General features: G+C 41.7%; 1 protein-coding gene and 1 long non-coding RNA gene across 3 annotated transcripts; one reads left to right on the top strand and one right to left on the bottom strand.

Moving 5' to 3' along the window:
- Positions 1–7: 7 nt before the first annotated feature.
- On the top strand, positions 8–20,093 carry smap2 (small ArfGAP2). 2 transcript variants are annotated; one of them, XM_086192838.1, is made up of 9 exons: positions 8–811; positions 13,836–13,969; positions 14,248–14,412; positions 14,508–14,567; positions 14,862–14,919; positions 15,169–15,314; positions 15,415–15,595; positions 16,133–16,629; positions 16,701–20,093. In XM_086192838.1, the coding sequence occupies exons 1-9, from the start codon at positions 706–708 to the stop codon at positions 16,824–16,826; spliced, it is 1,473 nt and encodes a 490-aa protein (XP_086048964.1). In that variant the 5' UTR covers positions 8–705; the 3' UTR covers positions 16,827–20,093. The 2 variants fall into 2 exon arrangements, with proteins under 2 accessions (XP_086048964.1, XP_086048965.1); XM_086192839.1 differs by lacking the exon at positions 8–811 and adding an exon at positions 5,624–5,782.
- Positions 2,707–8,469, bottom strand: LOC147240963 (uncharacterized). The gene is made up of 3 exons (XR_015111151.1): positions 8,405–8,469; positions 3,945–3,986; positions 2,707–2,748 (listed from the first exon to the last, which is right to left on the bottom strand). It is a non-coding gene; the product is annotated as an uncharacterized LOC147240963 (long non-coding RNA).
- Positions 20,094–20,421: the final 328 nt, after the last annotated feature.

Genomic DNA, 20,421 nt, shown 5'->3' with positions numbered 1-20,421 from the left:
ATTACGCAAATAATTGGAGTTGATTTCCGGTACTGCTATAGTGAATCTTCACAACTTGAAGCAAACTTCAACACCTCATTTGACCGTGACTGTTTCCTCTTCATACCGCCCTCTTGCGTCTTGGAGGGGTAGAGACAGAAAACCCGTGGTCCGTACATTCCGAAGTTCTTCATTCAACCGACCACAAGATGGCAGTATATTTGACATACACTAGGTTTACATGTCTTTATAAGCTTGAAAAATACAGTTTAAATGTTCGTCACGGAGAGGTTTTTACACTTATAATTCATTGACATCCACCGTGTGTGTGTGTGTGTGTGTGTGTGTGTGAGAGAGAGAGAGAGAGAGAGCGAGAGAGAGAGAGAGAGAGATCGAAAAGAGAGAGCGAGCAAGAGGGTGTCTGAGAGCCGGGGAGGACTCAGTGATGGGTTACAGATGCGTTTAAAGTCGATCTATCGTTCCACATTCAACCCTTGAATTACGCGGTGTTTTCCTACACGATTCATCAGGATTAGATTATTTTCACCTCCATTAGCGTCCATGCTGATTCTCTGATCATCCCATCGCGGAACAAACTCGGATCGCTTTACAAGAAGAGGAAGAGGACCGTCTCTGCACACATTGGCTTCATTTTTGTCTTTAAAGAAGCTATTTGACAGCAGCTGACAAGGACTGTAGCGGCTGTGGAGGAGGCGAACTAGTGCAATGATGACGGGCAAATCTGTGAAAGACATTGACAGATACCAGGCTGTCCTCAACTCTTTATTGGCGCTGGAGGAGAATAAATTCTGCGCTGACTGCGAATCTAAAGGTGGGTGAATGTCCTGTGTCAGTGTCTGTTTCATGGTTATATCCTGCCAATGTTCAGCGCATGTATTTAGCCTCTCTCTCTCTCTCTCTCTCTCTCTCTCTCTCTCTCTCTCATTTACTACGCTAGAAAATGCAGCGCTGCATTCATCAGCCCTCCACCAATTACGTTGTACTAGGATGTAAAGATACATCCTCATAAGGATGAAAGCGCATTCAGCTTCAACCCCAAGTTAAACCAAGTCATTCGGGATATATACATATATATATATATATATATATATATATATATATATATATATATACATAATGTGTGTGTGTGTGTGTGTGTGTGTGTGTGTGTGTGTGTGTGTGTAGTGACCACAAGATGTAACTTGTTCTGACTCTGTAGGGAATTTGTGGTCATGAGACAACTTGTTCCCACAAACGTAATTGTGGCTATGATATGTACCGTGCTTCCAGGCTATTGGTAATTTATAGCCACAAAATCAAATTTATTCCCACACTTTTATTAATTTATGGCAATAAGGTGCGTCTTGTTCCCACACTGAGCGACATGCAGTCATTGGATACAACTTATTCCCATTATTTGATTGCTTTGAGGCCATAATCAGTAACTTGTCCTTATACTATGAATAATTAGTTACAGGAGAAATAACTTTTCCCACAAGTTAATCGAAGCGTGGGAACAAGTTTGATCTCGTGACCACTATTACTCAAATTGACGGAACGGGTTCTACGTTTTGGTCACTAATATTCAAAGTGTAGGAACACTCTAGCAGTGTTCAGTTCTGTTCTCTATCTTGTTGTTTCTTTCTCCGCGGTCACTCTGGGGAGACAAATGACACAACTCAGAGGACACTTGCATGACCTTTGAGCCCCGGTTTGGAACCCGCAGGGGTATCACACACCCTTGAGCCACCTTGTTTTGCAGGCTGATGGACACAGGATCACGTCTTTCGAGAACTGCCTTCCCTCTTGCGTCTTTGGGAAAGTGCTCAAGTGTTACCGATTAAGTTGTGATCTTTTAACTGTGCTGTTTATAGTGCTGGAGGTTTAATTACCTCTGACAAAGGTGATCACCACCAAGGAGGTTGATTGATTGCTTATTATGTTGCTTCACGTGTGGGCTTAAAAGACACTGAAATGAAGTCCTGTTATCAGTTGATTTTCTTTGTCTCCGAGCAGAGTTACGCAAATATTTTCTTCCATTAAAGAATCCGTTAAATTTAGGAGCAGATTTCTTCAACTTAGTGACAAAATGGCCCCTTTTTTAGAACATTTATTTTGGTTAAAATTTCCTTAGCGGAGGTATTTACGCTCCAAATGCTCACGAGTTGTTGTTAAACCCTGATGGCCAAACAGTGTATCACGTGTGTCCACATGAACCAACCCTTCAGTCTGTCTGAGGCCTTGCTGAGAGACCTTGACCTGTAACGTCAGCTATTTGCCAAACCTGTTTTGTCGTACCTGTGGGTTACCACTCTTGTTTTAGTCACCAATACAGAAAAGAAGAATTCTTCAACAAACTAACAGATAAAAAGATGAGATGGCTGTAATTCGAACATTTTAGATCAGGACAAACAAACGGGTGGTTGTTCTAACGTGTGTAAAAACTGGAAAAGGTTTGCTACCCTTATGGTACACAAATCATGTGGAAAAATAAGGATTCAGTAAACAACTCAACTAATGCGGCTCTCTTTGATTTCCTGCATGTTTTGTTTGATTTATTGGCTAACTGGCGTTGTATTTGCTGAGATTGATGAGATTGGGTTTGTGACGCGTTACCTTGTCCGAGACATGATTCAACAGGGCAGCTGTGTGTCACTCAGTTTCCATTTCCTCACGAGTGGCACTGCTCCCACCTCGCTCATAAATCCTCAAGTGCACATCACCGCAGGCTGTCATGTAGGGGACATCCGCAGGGCCCCTGGTGAAAATCTGCAGCAACGGTATGAGAAAGCAGCTCTCCATGTTTAATAGAACATTTCTGCTTCATGACCAAAGAGTTGAAATCAATATTTTGTGTTTGCTGGTACGGATGCACTCAGAAAGGTATAGACGACAGGGTTTTTCTCCTAAGTGAGCTGACCTTCGTCTCACCGCGGCATCACAATGAGGTCTTCTCCTCATTTCACATTATATTTCCGCCGTCATCTCTCTCTCGCTGCCTCTCTCTCTCTCTCTCTCTCGCTCGCTCTCCCTGTTTTTTTTATAATAGCGGAGCTGCATCTGTGTGTCTCTTTCAAGACAAGAATAACCAGAGTTGCTGATGCTGGCCTCACAAATATTTAATAAGAAACAGCGAGCAGGCCGCGTGGCAAGTAAATCCAGTGTACATCATCTATGGCTCTCTTTGGTGCCTTAATACCTTGTTTGTGTTGCTTGGATTTTGGGTAGGAAGTGATATGAATTCAAAGACAAGATATAATTTCAACACGATCAAAGGTGTGTATTCAAGCCTGATATCTTTTCATAAATGATTAAGATATAAATATTATTTGCAGCATTTTGGCCTTCATTTGGCGGTTTGCAGATAAGAGGAAAGATCAAGGGAGAGGAAATGGCACAGATTTAAACAGGAGAAAAACACCCTGATTGTGTTCTTTGACAATACAACATTTTGTCCGCTGCATATGGCTTTTGGGTGGTCTTTTAATAAGACATTAACCGAACCGTAGTCTTCAGGCAAACACCCTTGTGACAGAGGAGCTGTGTGATCTACAGCTGTCTGGGGACTGTCTTATTATCAACAGACACAGGGAAAGTAATAAAGTAATAAACGTGATTTTGTTTTTGGGTTTTTTTTTGCATCAGATATTTCTAGTTCAAGCTGGTGCAGAGAAAGGGCAGTGAAAGATTGACAGCTTAAATTAAGAATGAGTTTATATTACGACTATTATATTGCACTTCTCAAAACAAAACATGCTGATACGAACTGTAACTGGAAAACTACCAAACACAAATCACCATCTGCAAAATAAAAGATGAATATTCCAATAAAATAAGACAGAAAAGTCACAAAAGAAAGTAAAGTAAGACTACAAAAAGGAAACATAAGCAAAACAAAGTGCCATCAAATTTAGTTTTGGAAGACAGTTAAAATGAAGGGGGATTTATAATTTTCATCTAATTACCTCAGGTAAACTGTAGAACGGTGCCGGAATGAGTCTTCATGCCTGAAAAAAGTTTTGAACGTCAAGCTCCCTTGTCCAAAAGTCAATAGTTTGTTTTTTTTTTGTTAAATACATGAAATAAGGTCTGCCATTGACATAATCTAATGTAGTTTCAAGTTTTGCTCCATGGCATAAAATGTCAATCAATACCGTATTCATAATAAGTAAAAATGTAAATCTGGAAATATTTCTCAAGTGGCGAAAATATGACTCGATTGCCTTTAAAAATGGGACTCAAGAGTGAGGTTCTGATCTAAAGTTCACTGCAAGATTCCAAACATTTGGTACCATGCGCTGAGATAAAGAGCAAAGAGCAGAGAAAAAATAATAGGGTCTTCGCCTGAAGTAGCCTTCTGGCTCAGGCCCTAAATATGATGTGGCTAAGAGGTAGGCAATAAAACAGAATAAAAGTGGTCCTAGAATGGAACCCTGTGGCACTGTATTAGTTTTGAGAGAACTTTATCAGAATAACATTTATCTGTGCTGTGGGAAACCTTATTGAATTCCATCCATCCATTTTTCTACCGCTTATCCTGTTAAGGGTCACGGGGGTGGAGCCTATCCCAGCAGCCTTCAGGCGAGAGGCAGGGTTACATTTCTTTGCATTGCCTTTTGGATTCACATGAATTCGTGTTCTTCTGTAGACTACAGATGAGATTAGGGGTTTGGGGAATAAATAGCAACCGCACATGCAGCAAGGACATTGAATCAGCTCTGAAACTAAGAAGTGATATACAATATTTGCTTTATTCGCTCAATCTCAAGTGTTTTCTGTCTATTTTGTGAAAAAGGATGTTCCGCATTAATATTTAAGCATGTCAATGTTATGATGTGCCACCATAGTCATGGAGACATGACGCATCCTTTTTATTTTTCATGTGCTAATGATTAGGCTGCCATTAGTCTCAATTAATGCTTGGAAGTGTAACTCTTCTCTGCTACAAACACACACTCACACACACACACACACACACACACACACTCACACACACACACACACATGCAGGCCTTAAAAGCATTTGTCCTTTCTGCTTGTCCTGTCAGGCTTCTGGCCATATGGCTTGTGATGAGGTTTCATCTAATCTTGTTTGCATTGACATAGATTACTGTGCATTTATCACCTGCCTCCCTATGGATGATCTGGGAGGAAGTGACTTAACGCCCAAAGGGTGCTTACACCAGCACATGAAAACACACAAAAAGATATTAACAGAGTCATGAGGCATTTTCCATTGCTGTGCAGACAGTGATACACACAATGTAACTATATTTGGTCCTGCTTGGGCTGAATTTCCTGTCTGTCTCTGTATATCACATGACAGACTGTAATAGAGGGTTTTAAAATCCTCAGTGCTGCAAGGAAGTAATGAAGACACAGCTGAGAGGGTGAAACAGGTGAATAATGTCCACACTTCCACCTTCGGTTTCAGTCTCAGAGGATGTGGGTGTCTGAGTGTTTTCATACTCGGGTTTCTCCTGTTGTGAGGACATGAATCTGGAAGGAAACATGGTTTTGTGTGTGTGTGTGTGTGTGTGTGTGTGTGTGCGCGCTCTCACATAAAAGGCATTCCCCCTTATTGTCTCTATTGTACTCGTGTTTATGTCCACACCAAGCCTCAGTTGCCGCGGAGATGTCACCTGGTGATGCCATGCCTCAACCACCATCACCACCCTGCCCCCATCAGGATATCTTATCCAATCAGAAGCCAGCAGGGATTTTCATTGAGAGGAGATGGTGATTGGCTGTTTATGTCCCCTGGATGGCAACAGAGTCCTGAGTCACATGGGTCCAAGGAGAGGTTGGCACAGTGTTTACACTTCTTTAATACACTGCCATGACTGTATTAATCCCATGGGTGTCAGGGCTCCAACCAAAAGCTCTCTGTGCAATGTTAACAGTAACTGTAATTTACAGTTTCAATCAGCAACCAGCTGAACTACTGATGTTAGAAAACTAGATTTTGACACAAGAATGAATCGGACCTTCTCTATTGTGTCATTTGATGTTTACAGGCGCATATTCCCATAGTACCTACTGAGAAATAGTGGTCCAGCAAGACTCCATTTTTGTAACCTAAGGTACAATCTATACTAATGTATTCCCAAGGACTAATAATCGGACCTTAAGGTATCTTTCTGAATGCCATTAAAAAAAAAATCCACCTCTTGCCCCCTTCCTTTCAGGAGGTTGTGGTGTGTGTGTGTGTGTGTGTGTGTGTGTGTGTGTGTGTGTGTGTGTGTGTGTGTGTGTGTGTGTGTGTGTGTGTGTGTGTGTGTGTGTGTGTACCTCAAGCTCTGGTCCTCTACCACTTTGAGGGTTCTGCACAGTATCTTAGCTGATCCTGGGTTTGTGCTTTTCTGGACAGAGACCTCAGATGTTGTACCTGATCTGCTGGAGCTACTCTCCCAGTTTGGGGGTCACATTCCCCAGTGCTCCAGTAACTTCTGGCGCCACTGTTGCCTTTACTCTCTACATCTTTTCTAGCTCCTCTTTCAGTCCATGGTTTTTCTCAAACTTCTTGCCTTGCGTTTTCTTAATGTTGCTGCTGCTTAGGATCGCTACATCTATCACAAACACATTCTGCCTTCTGTTGTTTGTTCATTAACACAATGCCCAGTTAGGTCACCATTATCAGTTTGTCAGTCTGGATCTGGAAGTCCCACAGGATCTTGGCTTAGTCATTCCCATCACTGAGTTCTACCACTCAGACCCTTGGACTTCTAACCCATACTCTGTGCAGATGTTCCCGTAAGCTACACCGGCCACTTGATCATAGCGTTCACACAGCTCTTCCTGCCTGCATCTCACACTTCGTTACTATGAGCTGAACTCTTTGCACGGTCTGCACCTGGGGTCCTGTCTGATGTGGTAGAACCAAGCTGTCAATCTTGTGCCTGTTCTTTGTGCAACCATGAGTTGTGCTTCTGTGCTGTCTTTCAGTCCAGCCGTCTCCAGCCACTGGTAGGATTTCTTGATATCAGTCACTTCCTTTATCTGGCAGCGTATTGCATTACTGCTTCAAAAAGAGAGCTGAGCCAAAAGGCAAAGCTCTGGATCTATCCATCCGTCTATGTTCCTGCTCTCATGCATGGAAATGAAATATGGGTCATGACTGAAAGAAGAATATTGCAAATACAAGCTGCAGAAATAGCTTTCCTCAGAAGGGTGGCTGATGCCTCCCTTAGGGATTAGGTGAGAGGGTCATGAGGGACTCAGACTAGAGTTGCTGTTCCTTTGCATCAAACGGAGCCAATTAAGTTGGTTCAGGCATCTGGTCAGGGTGCCACCTGGATGCCTCCCTAGGTGGAAGGTGTTCCAGGCATTTCCAGCTGGTTGGAGGTCGCTGACTGAAGTCCCTACCATATGTGTAAGGACTGCATCCACACAGATTAGGGTTAGGGCTTACACCCTGGCCTGGGGATGCCTCAGGATCTTCAAGTTAGCACTGGTCTCTGTGGCCAGGGAAAGGGAAATTTGGGGTTCCTTGCAGGAGTTGCTTGTCAATTTCAGATAAGCAGTTGAAGATGGATGGGTGGATGGAATTTTTTCTTTTTTCAAGGATACAAAAGCTGTACTTTTGAGCGTACTGCCCCAGCAACAAGCCATTGCACCCCTATTGGTACAAAGATGTACTTTATTTCCTGAGTGTACCACACAAGATGTACTAATTGCATTGTTTCCTTTATAAATGCCACTTCTGAATTCAGGTATTGGTTGATACCATAAGACACCAATGCATATGTTCTACTAACATTATATCGTTGTGTTATGATGTTGTTATTTTATGACCTGGCTCAGGTAATGGAGGAACTCACACTTCAACTTCCCATGCAGGCCACCATTTTAGAGTCATAGATCTTTATCCTCTCTGATACTGACCCTGCATTGACCCATAAGAGGCATTTCCTTCTTTGGTATTAGAACAACTATTTATAATTCAATGAAATTCTCAAGATTAATCAATTTATTCCTGAGAATTACGATGACCTGGATGACTGAGAATATACACAAATACAATTAGATGAAATACCACTCGAACTTTGAAGGACCACAACAGTCTGGGCCAGAAGGAAGATGCGCTCTTGGGTTGGTAATCAAGCGTCATAGAATTGTTACCGAGCTGTACTCCAAAATGACCACAACTCACTTTCAGAAAGGTGGCAGTGATTTCAGTTCTGGTGTATTGTTTCTGTTGTGTTGTCCATGCCTTCTGGTGTTACCAGCTGAAGCTTTCAAAATGTACGAATATATGAAAAATAGCTGGCATTAACATAAAAGACCGTAGTTTTTATTGTAAGCAGGGATGAAATGGATTTATTTCCCCAGTTTATGCATTGAAGTTAATGAAATTCAAAATAAAATCTTCTCTGTTTTAAAGTTGACAAAGTGCTCTAACAGCATAGTCGTGACAAATACTTACCTCTGACTGTGCTTGTGAGTACCTTCATTATCTGCTGCATAAATCACTCAAACTGCAGGTTCACATTCAGGCTCCTACCATTGCAACACAGATGGTGGGAGTGTATTAGTAAATTATCCATGGGGGTCCATCTGTTTAGCGTAGACTTGGACTGGGTCAGAAGGTGGCTCCGGGGTGTCTGGATGGGTTTAGGTACCGAGCAATGAAAGCGCAGTGTGTGTGTGTGTGTGTGTGTGTGTGTGTGTGTGTGTGTGTGTGTGTGTGTGTGTGTGTGTGTGTGTGTGTGTGTGTTGGTATGGTGACGTTTTAGTGTAGGAGGGCATGGGATCCAGTGATGACTCTGTGGGATTAAATGGGTGCTTGTAGAAAGCAGTGTTTATCCTTGTGGGATGTAGGCTAATTATCCATATGCACGTGCCTTCTCACACGTGTGTAACTCTGTGGTTCTAAACGTGGTATTTGTATGTGCACTAATGTGTTTACATATTCACAAGGCATTGAGTAACATAGAACTACAAAAATGCCATTCAGTGCATTATTGTCCAGGATTTGAACTTCTGATGTTAAAGGAACACTTCATCTTGGGGAAATACACTTACTGTCTATCCCCTCCAACCAAGGATACCCTCCTCTCCTCTGTGTGTGCTTTAAAGAACTGAGGCCCACAGAGACTGGCTAAAAGCTAGTTAGCTTAGCACATTGAGTGGTAGTGGATGGAAAGTGTTTGCATGCCATCATATCATGTTTTTTTTAAACCATCATAAAAGATGGCCATTTTGGGGGGAAAAAATGGCCTTTTTCTTGCATTAATATAAGTAGAGTTTTACATATGATTTAATTTCAAGCATTTAAAATATGAGAGCATATATTATTGCAATTTTAGAACCAGACACATAGACAAAACTTCCTCAGAAGGCAAGATTGTGACTTTGGACAAAGAAAGAAAACACTGTGCAACTACTAATCATGACCTACTTTGCTACCGAGGATGAGGATCATGACTTCTTATTGGAACTGTATCTATTTGATGACTTTTGACAGAGGCTAACAGATGCTCGCTAGCCCATCCACTACTGTTTATTGTGCTAAGCTAATTAGTTTTCATCCAATCTCAGCAGGTCTCAGTTCCCTAATCCACCCACAGAGGGGAGAAGAGTATCCATCCTCTTGTCTGGATCTATGGAGAAGCGTAAATAATGGCATTTCCCAAAAAGTAGGCTTAGTAGAGCAAAGATTCAGCTGACAAAGGTAATCATAATTTCAAACAACCTTTCTTATCAATGCGGTCACTATAAATCCGGTCAAATTCTAAACGCATATAAATAATAATGAGCCCTACTTGACCTTAGATTTCCAAAAGTGAATAATTCCAACAGCTGGCATCACAGAACCAGTTCTGCTTGATTTTCATGTATACAAGTAAATGACAGGTTTATGGTAGATGTATTTTATATATTATATGAGTAGCATTTATTCTGTAACGGTCAGTAAACATATAAAGTATCCATCACTGTTGAGTGGATTGCTGAAATGGATTCAATTGGTCTGGTCCTTCGACATAACGATGGACGTGTGGAGGTTAAGCTTGTAAAAAAAAGATTGTGTGTGCTCCAATGAATATATATGTGTGTATGGATGACTGACAGCGAGGTTCATTATCCATCTTTGTTTGCGCTCACTGCTCATCATACCCCCCCTGTACCTCCCAGCAGGTCATCAAACCACCAAAGTCTACCATTTGATGACTGTAAAATCCCCTCTTGTTTGTCTCTGTTTTTGGCTCTCACCCCAGCATTGCCTTCTTTTGCCAGGATGATTCATCAATCGCCTATGCAAACCCTCTGCTTTGGCCCTGTAAAAACTGAGGGCAGATTAAATTATACCTGAAAAAAGGTCTTGTTCTTTGATAACAAAATGAAAAGAGGAAGCTTACTCACTGCTCTTACTCAACAATGTACCCTGCAATGCAAACCTTGTAATGCAGAGAATCTGATTTGTGAAGACTATTGAATATAACACTCCTTTTTTTGGACATGCGTGCCTCCTACTCTCTTCCTACTGTATCTGTCCAAAGTAACTGGAGGTGTGCATTGTTTCTGAACAAACATACGGTAAACAACTCTGCATCGATTGGCACTAAAGAGGCTGCTGTGGTGCAGTGTGCAGGTGTGATTCACTCTGTACTTACATGGGAAGTCATCAGATGCAAGCCCTACTTCCCCTTCTCTTAACCTTCCTCTTCTCAGACAGCACCATTGCTTTACAAACATCAAGGCTGCAGATAACGCAATACCCTGCTACATGCAGATAAGATGGTCAATACTGGGGGAATACACAGGGACACTCCCTGTTTGAGGGCAGAAAGATAAGAGTCTGCAGTCTCATTAACGGCTCTGTAAAATGCTAATGCTAGCATGCTAACAGGATTATATTTTTGGAGCAGATTTTGACCACCTTAGTTTAGTTTTCATCATGCAGCATGTTCACAAAGTAAATAATTAGAAAATCATGCTGTGTGAGGAATATGTAAGATTATTCCTGAGGGGTAGCATGTATGTCAAATGTCCATCAATCAGTCCATGTCAAACCTTGTCAAACATTTGATGGCAATGTACCTGACCTACAGAATTTTGCAGGTGGGAGCTGTCAGCATTTCTTTCCCTCAACTTTTTGCTCATTCAAAGTCCCCAGCACTGCATGAGACAACAACAAACCTTGAGCAAGCAAGCTAGCAGCGACCTACACACTTATTTTTTGCAAGTACTTTCTCTGTTTTGTCAGACATACAAGTGGTATAACCTCGAACACCATCCATCCATCTATTTTATTCTGCTTATCCTGTTAAGGGTCGTGGGGGGGGGGGGGGGGGGGCTGGAGCCTATCCCAGCAGTTGTCGGGCGAGAGGTGGGGTTCACCCTGGACAGGTCTCCAGTCCATCACAGGACCAACACATAGCGACAGACAACCATTCACACTCACAGTCACACCTACAGTCAATTTAGAGTATCAATCAGCCTCGTCCTCTCTTGATGTCTTTGGACTGTGGAGGAAGCTGGAGTACCAGAGAGAACCCACACAGGAACAGGGAGAACATGCAGACTCACACAGAAAGATCCCGTGCTGGAGCCAGGGCTCGAACCTGGAACCTTCTTGCTGTGATGCGACAGTGCTGACCACTGCACCACTGTGCCACCCTTGAATACCAATCCTGGAAAATTATCAGACACATCAAAATAATTTACTCCTCCAAATTGGTCAACCCTCAGAAACAACTCATGTTCCTGTTGAGTCAGCCAGCTAGCTCGTGCTAATATTTCAAGAGATTGCATTGTGGCATTTCCCAAACTGAACAAACACCACACCTAAAACTGCTTTGTGAGCTCAATAACATTTAGTTAAGATATTTGAAAAACAGGAATGATAAAAAAAAAAAATTTCCCTCACCATATTTAGCTGGTCATTCTTAAATTGCATTTCTAAGCTCATAGCACTGAGTCTGTGTCAGCAGCATTGTTACCTGCATACAATTTATTTTAAGAGTACCAACACTCAAAGAGAAAATGGTAAAATCTCGTTGGATAGTTGGGGGGGGGGGGTAACTATACAATATAGAAGGGTTAAGGTTTTTTTGGAGTGTGACAAAATTCCCAACTGTACTTCATGGTGATTCTGTTTAATTCAGACCAGTTTCATAAAGTATGATCACCTCAAAAAGAAAGGAAGAAAGAAATGTCCTTGCGAATCAACACAAACACAATGGAAACAATTCAATCATGAGAGGTAGTGATGAGGCTATTTTAATTTGACCTTGGCAAGTTGTGCTAATGTGCTGACATTCTAAAACTTGAGTTGAACTATCGCTGTCAGAGGTACGTGTTGTATAGATTTTATTTCAGTGCAGAACAAAGTAATGCAGGTGTGCACATTTCAATCGCCAGCATGACTGAAAAGAGAGCAGAATGAAGCATGCAATCGTGGCCGCAGCTTGGCGAACTCCCAGGATGTAAGGCTGGAGAAGGCAATGAAAGAGAGAACTGGACATGTTAGAAAGAGATGTGGATGGGTTGGCAAAGGGGGAGGGTGCATGAAAAATAGCCTCCAGAATCACAGAGCGGGCATTAAAGGATGAGGAGGACAAACTAATTCCAGTGTTCAGGGGTTTCTACACATTTGACAATCTTTCTCTGTCAGTGCCAGTGTTTACAGCGGCTTATCAGGCTTTGCAGAGTAATTCTACTATTATTAGCTGGCGTGACAGCTAATACTTCAGCCAGACGGTCAGGATGATGGACAACTTGTGTGTGTGTGTGTGTGTGTGTGTGTGTGTGTGTGTGTGTGTGTGTGTGTGTGTGTGTGTGTGTGTGTGTGTGATGACACTATGTTGATGTTTTCTATTGTTGCATTGCCCCTTTGTGCAGGACCCTGCATGCAGCATCAGTCTTGTGCCTGTTTCCTAATGAAGAAACTGTTTCTTTTAGCATTCATAACTCAGGAAGTAACCAAGACAGGGGTCTATTATTCAACTCTGTACCCAGACACAGTTTCCGCAGGGGGAAGAGGAAGCTTTTGCATGTTTTCTTCACTGAAACTCAACCTCCTCTTTCATTTGCATAGAATGGCCTTTCTTAAGAGCCACAGTGAGGCTTCAACTCATGTTAGAATCTTTTCTTCCATCTAGTGGTGTAAAGACCACAGTGCAACAATGTCTCGCAACGTTGCAAACCAGGACTTGAGATGAGTGGAAAGGTGGAGACAGGAAAGGGAGGAGGTGTAGGAGATGGAGGGAAGAGAGGAGGGAGATAGGGAGAGATGGGGAGAGTGCAGCGCACAGCACCAGTATTCTCTTTGAAGCTGACTGTATTCTCTGAAGAGGACGGTTGCATAATTTAAGAAGAGAAAATATCCTGACAGTCATGTTTTTATTTTGGCCTCCCAGAGTTGCCTGTTAGACAAGGACCTTGTCAGCTCTGCAGACTGAAGGGAGACACACGGCTGCATATGTACCATATCACGCTTAAAAACCTAGACAGTATGGAGGACGGTTAAATAACGGGCATACAAGATAAATGAGCCACGCATGCACTCAAGTAGACTCATGACCAATTATACCTACAGGTCAAGAAAACTTGAGCGTATATTTGTGCAGTGTTCCTTTCTCTTCTCTCATTCTTGATTAAGTAGGTTAGCTCTTCGTGTGTCAGGACTTCACATGATTTACACGAGGTTACATGTGTTCCCTGTTGAATTCAGATTCATAATTGAGGTCTCAGGCTTGTCTCTCTATAATTGGATTAAAATTAATCAGACTTTTTCCATCAGTCCTCAAACAATCTCCTCTCACTACTGCGCTGTTACTCCTCTAGATTTGCTCTTTTGGCCTTTTATTTTATTGAAAACTCCAGCTTTACACCCTCTGTTTTCACTCTGCTAGGTCCCAGATGGGCGTCCTGGAATCTGGGCATCTTTATCTGTATAAGATGTGCCGGTATTCATCGAAACCTTGGGGTCCACATTTCAAAAGTGAAGTCTGTCAACCTCGACCAGTGGACACAGGAGCAGGTCCAGGTCAGATGCTATGTGATATATTCTGATTATAATGTAAGATGTTTGAACATTTATTTGCAGTATCCCTGAACTGTCAGTCTCTGTGGGTCTCAGCTCTTTACAGCAGAGAGAAGGCTATCTATCCACTTGTCTGGCTAAGGGGAGGATGGCAAATATTGTCCTGTCTGAATGTCATTCTGTAGTCAGCATCTTTCTGTTCTCTTTTCTGCATAACTACAATAGGAATTCCCATAGTTTTATTTAAAAACAAAACTGTCTGTTGCCTTTTGTGTCCCCAGTGTGTTCAGGAAATGGGAAACGCCAAGGCCAAACGTCTGTATGAGGCATTCCTACCCGAATGCTTCCAGCGACCTGAGACGGACCAATCAGCAGAGATCTTAATCAGGGACAAGTATGAGAAGAAGAAGTACATGGACAAAGTCATCGACATCCAGATGCTCAGAGTGAGTCTGCATAGTCTCATGACCGAAAAGAAAAAAGAAAAAAAAGATTAGGACTTGTGAATCAAAGTAAGTGTTTTTTGTTTTTCTCTGTGTAGAAAGAAAAGAGCTGTGACAACATTCCCAAGGAGCCAGTTGTGTTTGAGAAAATGAAACTGGTAAGTAGATCAGCCGGTGGCAAGTTCCTTTGCTTGTTTCAAAGACTGAATCACCTAATCCTGCCTCTTAAATCTACTTTCACCAAGCTCCAGTGCGGTGTTAAGATGAGAGGAGGGGAAGGGATCTTAGTCATGAGGCACCTCTTAATAAGATTAGCTTCTTGCCAAGAGAGGAAAAAAGGAGGAATTTTTCCTTTCCTCGAGGACAGGAAGGTCATTTCACCCTAGATGTCATTTATCAGTGCAAACTTGTTGCATTCGTAGAATCATTTTTGTGTGCGTTTGTTTCAACAGAAAAAAGACATCAGCCCGAAGACTGGTTGTCATTCTGTTACAGACCTGCTTGGATTAGGTATTCTACTGTACATACACACACCCCAGCTGTGCTGTGCAGTGATGGATTGTTACCACTGCAGAGTATAAAACCATTTATTTTACACTGTCGGGAAAAGAAATGCTGTTCATCCCAAATATCACATATATCAGAAAGCTTTCAGCCAGGATGTTTTGTTATTCATTTAAATAATCAGGCAAACCAGACACAATCTTGAAGAAATGAGTCAAGAAATGGATGAGTCGCAACTGTGCTTCCCTGTGTTAGATGGCCCTGCGGTGTCTAATGGTGGAGGATGTGCTCCAGACAGTAATGAGAGACCAGCAGTGTCTAATCCACCTCTGGCACACTCTGCCCTGGATCTCTTCAGTTCTCTGCCTGCTCCCTCCTCTGCTTCCTCTACAAAAAACACAGTATGAGCTCTCTATTTCTTTTTTTTTATGAAGTCATCTAATTTGCCGTTTAGAAAAAAAATCAACCTTGCATCCTCTTTTCTGTGCGTTACCTCCCCAGCCTATTTCCAGCTCCCTGCCTCAGAGCAGAGTCACCGCCTCCGTGCCTGAAAATCTCAGTCTGTTCCTGGATCCAGCACCCAAAACAGAGAATGGTGCAGTCAAGAAACTGTCCAAGGACTCTATTCTCTCCCTGTATGCCTCCACCCCCTCGGTGCATGCTAGCAGTATGGCTACTCATGGTGAGATTTTTTTCATATAAATAAATGTCCCTCTTACATTCAAGCCCTCGCCAATGTCATGAAGCTCATCACCAGCAGATGGCAATAGCATATGTGGGGTTATGCTATCCTATGCTTCCAGTACAGCTAGCTCCTTCTGGTTAGCCTTCTGCTAGCTCGAAAGTGGATGAAGTCGTCGAGTGGCGTTGATAGACTTTCAATATGTTCTTACACTAAATAGATTGAATTGATTGTAAAACTGGTAATTTTACAGGCATTGTGTGAAGTTAAGAACAATTTACCCACTATTTTAAAGACTAAACAGCAAGAGTAAATCAGTCCATGGCTGGTTAGCCCCCCGGGATGAACAATTCCATCATCCACCAAATGGAATTCATTTTGCCAGTCATTCATCATTTCACAGAGGCAGCTCGATATTCAGTACAGTCCCTCCAATCTTTTAACAGCCAAAATATTATCAAGGGACTTTCCTACACTGGAGCCTGTAGCTATCAAGTTGAGAATGAGCACTATTGTCTGTCCTTGTTGTGTCTGCAGGCTTATACATGAACCAGATAGGATACCCAACGCACCCATATGGTTCATACCATTCTTTGGCCCAGGCAGGTGGAATAGGTGGTACCATGATGACATCTCAGATTCCCATGATGGGACAGCAACAGAGTGGCATAATGGGGCAGCAAAATGGCCTAATGGGTGCCCAGGGTGTTATGGCTCAGCCTAGTTCCATTGTGGCATCCCCTTATGTGACGGGGGGAGGCCAAGGCATGATGGGACAGCAGCAGAGTGGAATGATGGTGCCACAGCAGAACGGCATGATGGGACAGCAGCAGGGCAGCATAATGGGACAGCAGCAGGGCAGCATATTGGGACAGCAGCAGGGCAGCATAATGGGGCAGCAGCAGAACGGCATGATGGGACAGCAGCAGGGTGGAGTGATGATGCAGCAGCAGGTGGGAGGTCTAGCCTCACTGCCTCAGCAGCAGGTGTATGGAGCGCATCACGCCCAGCAGCTCCAGTGGAACATCGCACAGGTGTGTATGCAGTCCACGTTTTATAAAAATGGTTAAAGAGCTGTTGGTAATGTGTGTTTTCTGCCCTTCAGATGACTCAACATATGGCTGGCATGAATCTTTTCAACACCAACGGCATGATGGCCTACAGCAGTCAACACATGGGAGGGTCAGCATCTCCGAGCTCCGCCCACATGACAGCACACATCTGGAAATGATCCCATCCTGGAAGTGATACCAATCACCCACAACTAAGAGGGCAAACTGTAGGAATCTGTGGACTAGAGTCTGCATATGATGCTTTCTACTGCAAGGGAGGAAGAGGAGGAGAAGGAGGAGGGCACCGCGACTTCCTCTCTTTCTCTGTCCTTGTCCCTGCGTCCTCTTCTGACCTCATATGTGGCCATGTTTCGCAGATTTCCATACTTGCCTTCAGAACATTTTTGTATGACAATGTAGACAACAGGGTTCAGGGGCCACCAGTTAGGATGACACATATCTCGCCTCGATTTGAGTGTGTGCACACACACAGCTGCTCTATGTGGGTGTTCACCAACTCCTTTTGTTTCTGAAGAATTTTTGTACCTGCTGATCAAAGTAAGAGTAAGAAATGGATGTACTTTCTGTCTCTCTGTTTCATTTGAAAAGTATTTAGGTTAGCTTAGCTTAGCTCCAGCGGTTGATAGAACCACAGAACATATCTTCTCCCTAACAGTTAGCTGCAAGCTAGCCCTTTGTGTGACATCAGAACTTCATAAGCAGACACAACTTGACGAAGCAGGAAAATCAAACGTGGAATGAAAATCATTCATGGTGGTTATATCATATACACTCACTTCGCGCACTGGGACATTCCTTTAGCTTTTGTTAGTGTTTTTATTTACAGATGTGGTTTTCCTGCTTTCACTGCAAAAAAAAAAAAAATTCAATCTAATGTAAAGTATATTCGTTGAAATTTTTGTCAAGTTACCACTTAATAACAGACGGATTCGCTTAAAACAACGTGTACCATTAAGATCTTTTTTAAAAGAAATGATCAGGTAAACTTTACTTTTTACAAACAAAAAATTTCAACAAAACTTTTCGTTGGAATTTCGTTTTTGTTTGTTTTATGCTTTTATGACAGGTAATATGTCAATGGAAAGTATACGTTACTCTTGCTCTTAAATGAGATTCATCTTACCAAGATGCTGCTGTAGTTGTTAAGCGATAGTGATATAATCTGACTATTCATGAGACAATTATACCTGAAAAAATGTGTCTTTTTTTGCAGTGAAGTCAAAATGTCTGCTGTGGAAAGGGTCTATTTTCACTCCTCATTACTTTCCCTCTGCGTTGGATTGTACCCTCCACGATGCGCCGGTTCACACAGTCTGTAGAAATATTTGGGTAAAACGTTAGCTTCGTAAATATTCCATCTCTCACGGGCAGACGTTTGTGGGATCACGGATGGATCTTTTGAACATACAAACCTCAGCCGGTAAATCAGTTTGCTTGGAATCGCTCCATAGCAAACGCTATGTGACTAAATTAATGGGGTGAGGTACAAATCTGTTTGTAAAAGAGCAAACAGAGACTTTTTCTGTTGGATTTCACCACACACTGAGGTGCCTAAGAGATAAACCAGGTTTAAGGTGGAACAATGATGTAGTTTTAATTTATCAGGTGAGCTGCTGCTTTTCACCTAACATCCAGGAATCAAGACTCCTACTCTTTTCTACGGAGCACCAGAGTGGCCAAAATAGAGGAGAGAAAATATTTTGTTCCCACTCTTTGATTAATTTGGAATGGACTGTACTTACATGTCCCACACTTTGATTAATTAGTGCCAGCTAAGGTAACAAGTTTTATTTCATGGCCACCAAATCACAATGTGGGAATAACACATTTTTTTAACTTTAACATATATATTTCTCTCTCAGTTGCTTCTCTGAGGCTTTCACCCTCAACCTGCATGAACTTAATTATTCTTACCCATCCAACATGTTTTAAATTGAAAAGTCCCTTTATTTTGTTAATAAATTCAAGTCTCTACACTGTCATTCAAGTTCAAACAGCTTCAGAAACCAACCTAAAAAAAATATATATATAAAAAAAAGAGCCTTGATTATGATGTCTTTACTCATTTTACACAGGGCTTCTTTGAGAATCAGTATCTAATCAAGACAAGAGTCTTAAAGTGGATTTTGGGAGACCAAAGATCAACACTAGCTTTATTAGGGTTGTACAGTATTTTTGTTATATCTGTGTAACCACTGAACTAGTGATCAGGTGTTTGGACGAATATTGGGACATATCGATTCACTGTGCTGTTTCATTAACAAGGGTGGGACTCTTTAAACAACAACAAAAAAAATCACTTGCATGCAACGTCATCATGTAATGTTGACACACCTCAAGCTAAAAATCTACCTTGGACATCAGAGGCCTCAAATCATGTTGAATGTCTGTAAATAAGAGTAAATCGAGGCTGTAACACACACCGATAAGTCCGATGCTTCCACTCAGCTGCATGATGAGAATGTTAATCCGCTCGGATTCTGTGTTCTTTTTGTTATGATATCTGAATGTCTATCTCAGAAGTTCTCGCTCTACACGTCCACTAAAGGAAAAAAGGAAAAAAAAGTGAATGTACTGAATGTGTTCATGATTGTACCAGACATGTTTTTGGAATATACACACTCGCTTGTTTTTGATATCTTTACTCTGTCAGGTTGTGTTTTTGAAAGTCAACAGTTTTTTTTGTTTTTTTGTTTTTTTTTCCGCAGTTAAACTGTCATCTTAGGAACAAACAGTGACCGGAACCACACATTTTTGGGACGTTGTGGTTGTGTGACTGGAAAAAGTGATTGTACGTCTAGCTTTGAAATGAACCCTAAGCCCTGCCGAGCCATGTCTCTGTCTTGAGTTCTCTTTATTTAAATATGTTCATTCTTACAAATGCATGAAGCCATTAGTGTAAATAATCTCTTTTGTTTTTCCCTTTTTCGTTCTTGTTTGTTGTTGTTTTTTTTTTCCTTTTTGGAAGAAGCAGTAGTGTAAAGTTGCCATTTTGGATGTAGTTGGGTACAAATGTAAGCAGCAGAAGGAACCAATGAAGACACACTGGTATGATGAGGGAGGGTTTCTGAATGCGGCACAGCCTTCGCTCATCCTGTACTCAAAATCTGTCGCTATAAATCCATCTTCGCAGGTTGTAAAGCTTCTCCAGTTTTCTTTTATGATTAACTTTGTGTTGTTTGTTATCAGTTCCTTTTTTGTCTGGTATATTTTCTGTGAAATAAAAGCAAATAAAGGAATGTATCATTTTATGTACTTGTCAATCAAGACATTGTGTACTTTATTCTTTATCAGAATATTACTGTAAATTATGTTTCTTAAACAATGTTAGTTCTGCTCTTCCTATGCTTTGATTTCATGTATACACGTTAGTTTATGAAATCTGAGAATTACCTGTATACCATCTCTGAAAATATACAAAATAAACATCGTTTTAATTAAATTCAAAGTCCATGAGTTTTTTCACTGGGTTTTGGTCAAATGCTTGGGATGAGGTCTTTGGCTAACACTAGCTCAAGATACGTTAACCATTTATTTTATAGGATAATTTAGTTTTGAACATACTGTACTCATTTTTAAAGCACTTATGTCCTAATGATGATGGCTGCTAACAAGAGGCTGAGGTCAAAGCAAACCCTAACGGCACCATTCGAAAATCAAAGACGCACAAGCTAGTTCCGCAGCATTGTTTGCTAGCGTAAATAAGCTTTGTTCTTCTTGCAATTAATAAAAAAACATATGTAGAACATAATA

This window comes from Aulostomus chinensis, chromosome 22, assembly GCF_037954235.1.
Source record: "Aulostomus chinensis isolate RoL2024-O1b breed Wild chromosome 22, RoL_Achi_v1.0, whole genome shotgun sequence".
Lineage (NCBI taxonomy): Eukaryota > Metazoa > Chordata > Actinopteri > Syngnathiformes > Aulostomidae > Aulostomus > Aulostomus chinensis.
This window is presented reverse-complemented; position numbering and strand designations above follow the sequence as displayed.

Coding starts and splice junctions, on each gene's coding strand:
- smap2 (XM_086192838.1), top strand. CDS start 706: ATGATGACGGGCAAATCTGTGAAAGACATTGACAGATACCAGGCTGTC. Junction 14,568..14,861: donor TGTTTGAGAAAATGAAACTG/GTAAGTAGATCA, acceptor TTGTTTCAACAG/AAAAAAGACATCAGCCCGAA. Junction 15,596..16,132: donor TAGCAGTATGGCTACTCATG/GTGAGATTTTTT, acceptor TTGTGTCTGCAG/GCTTATACATGAACCAGATA.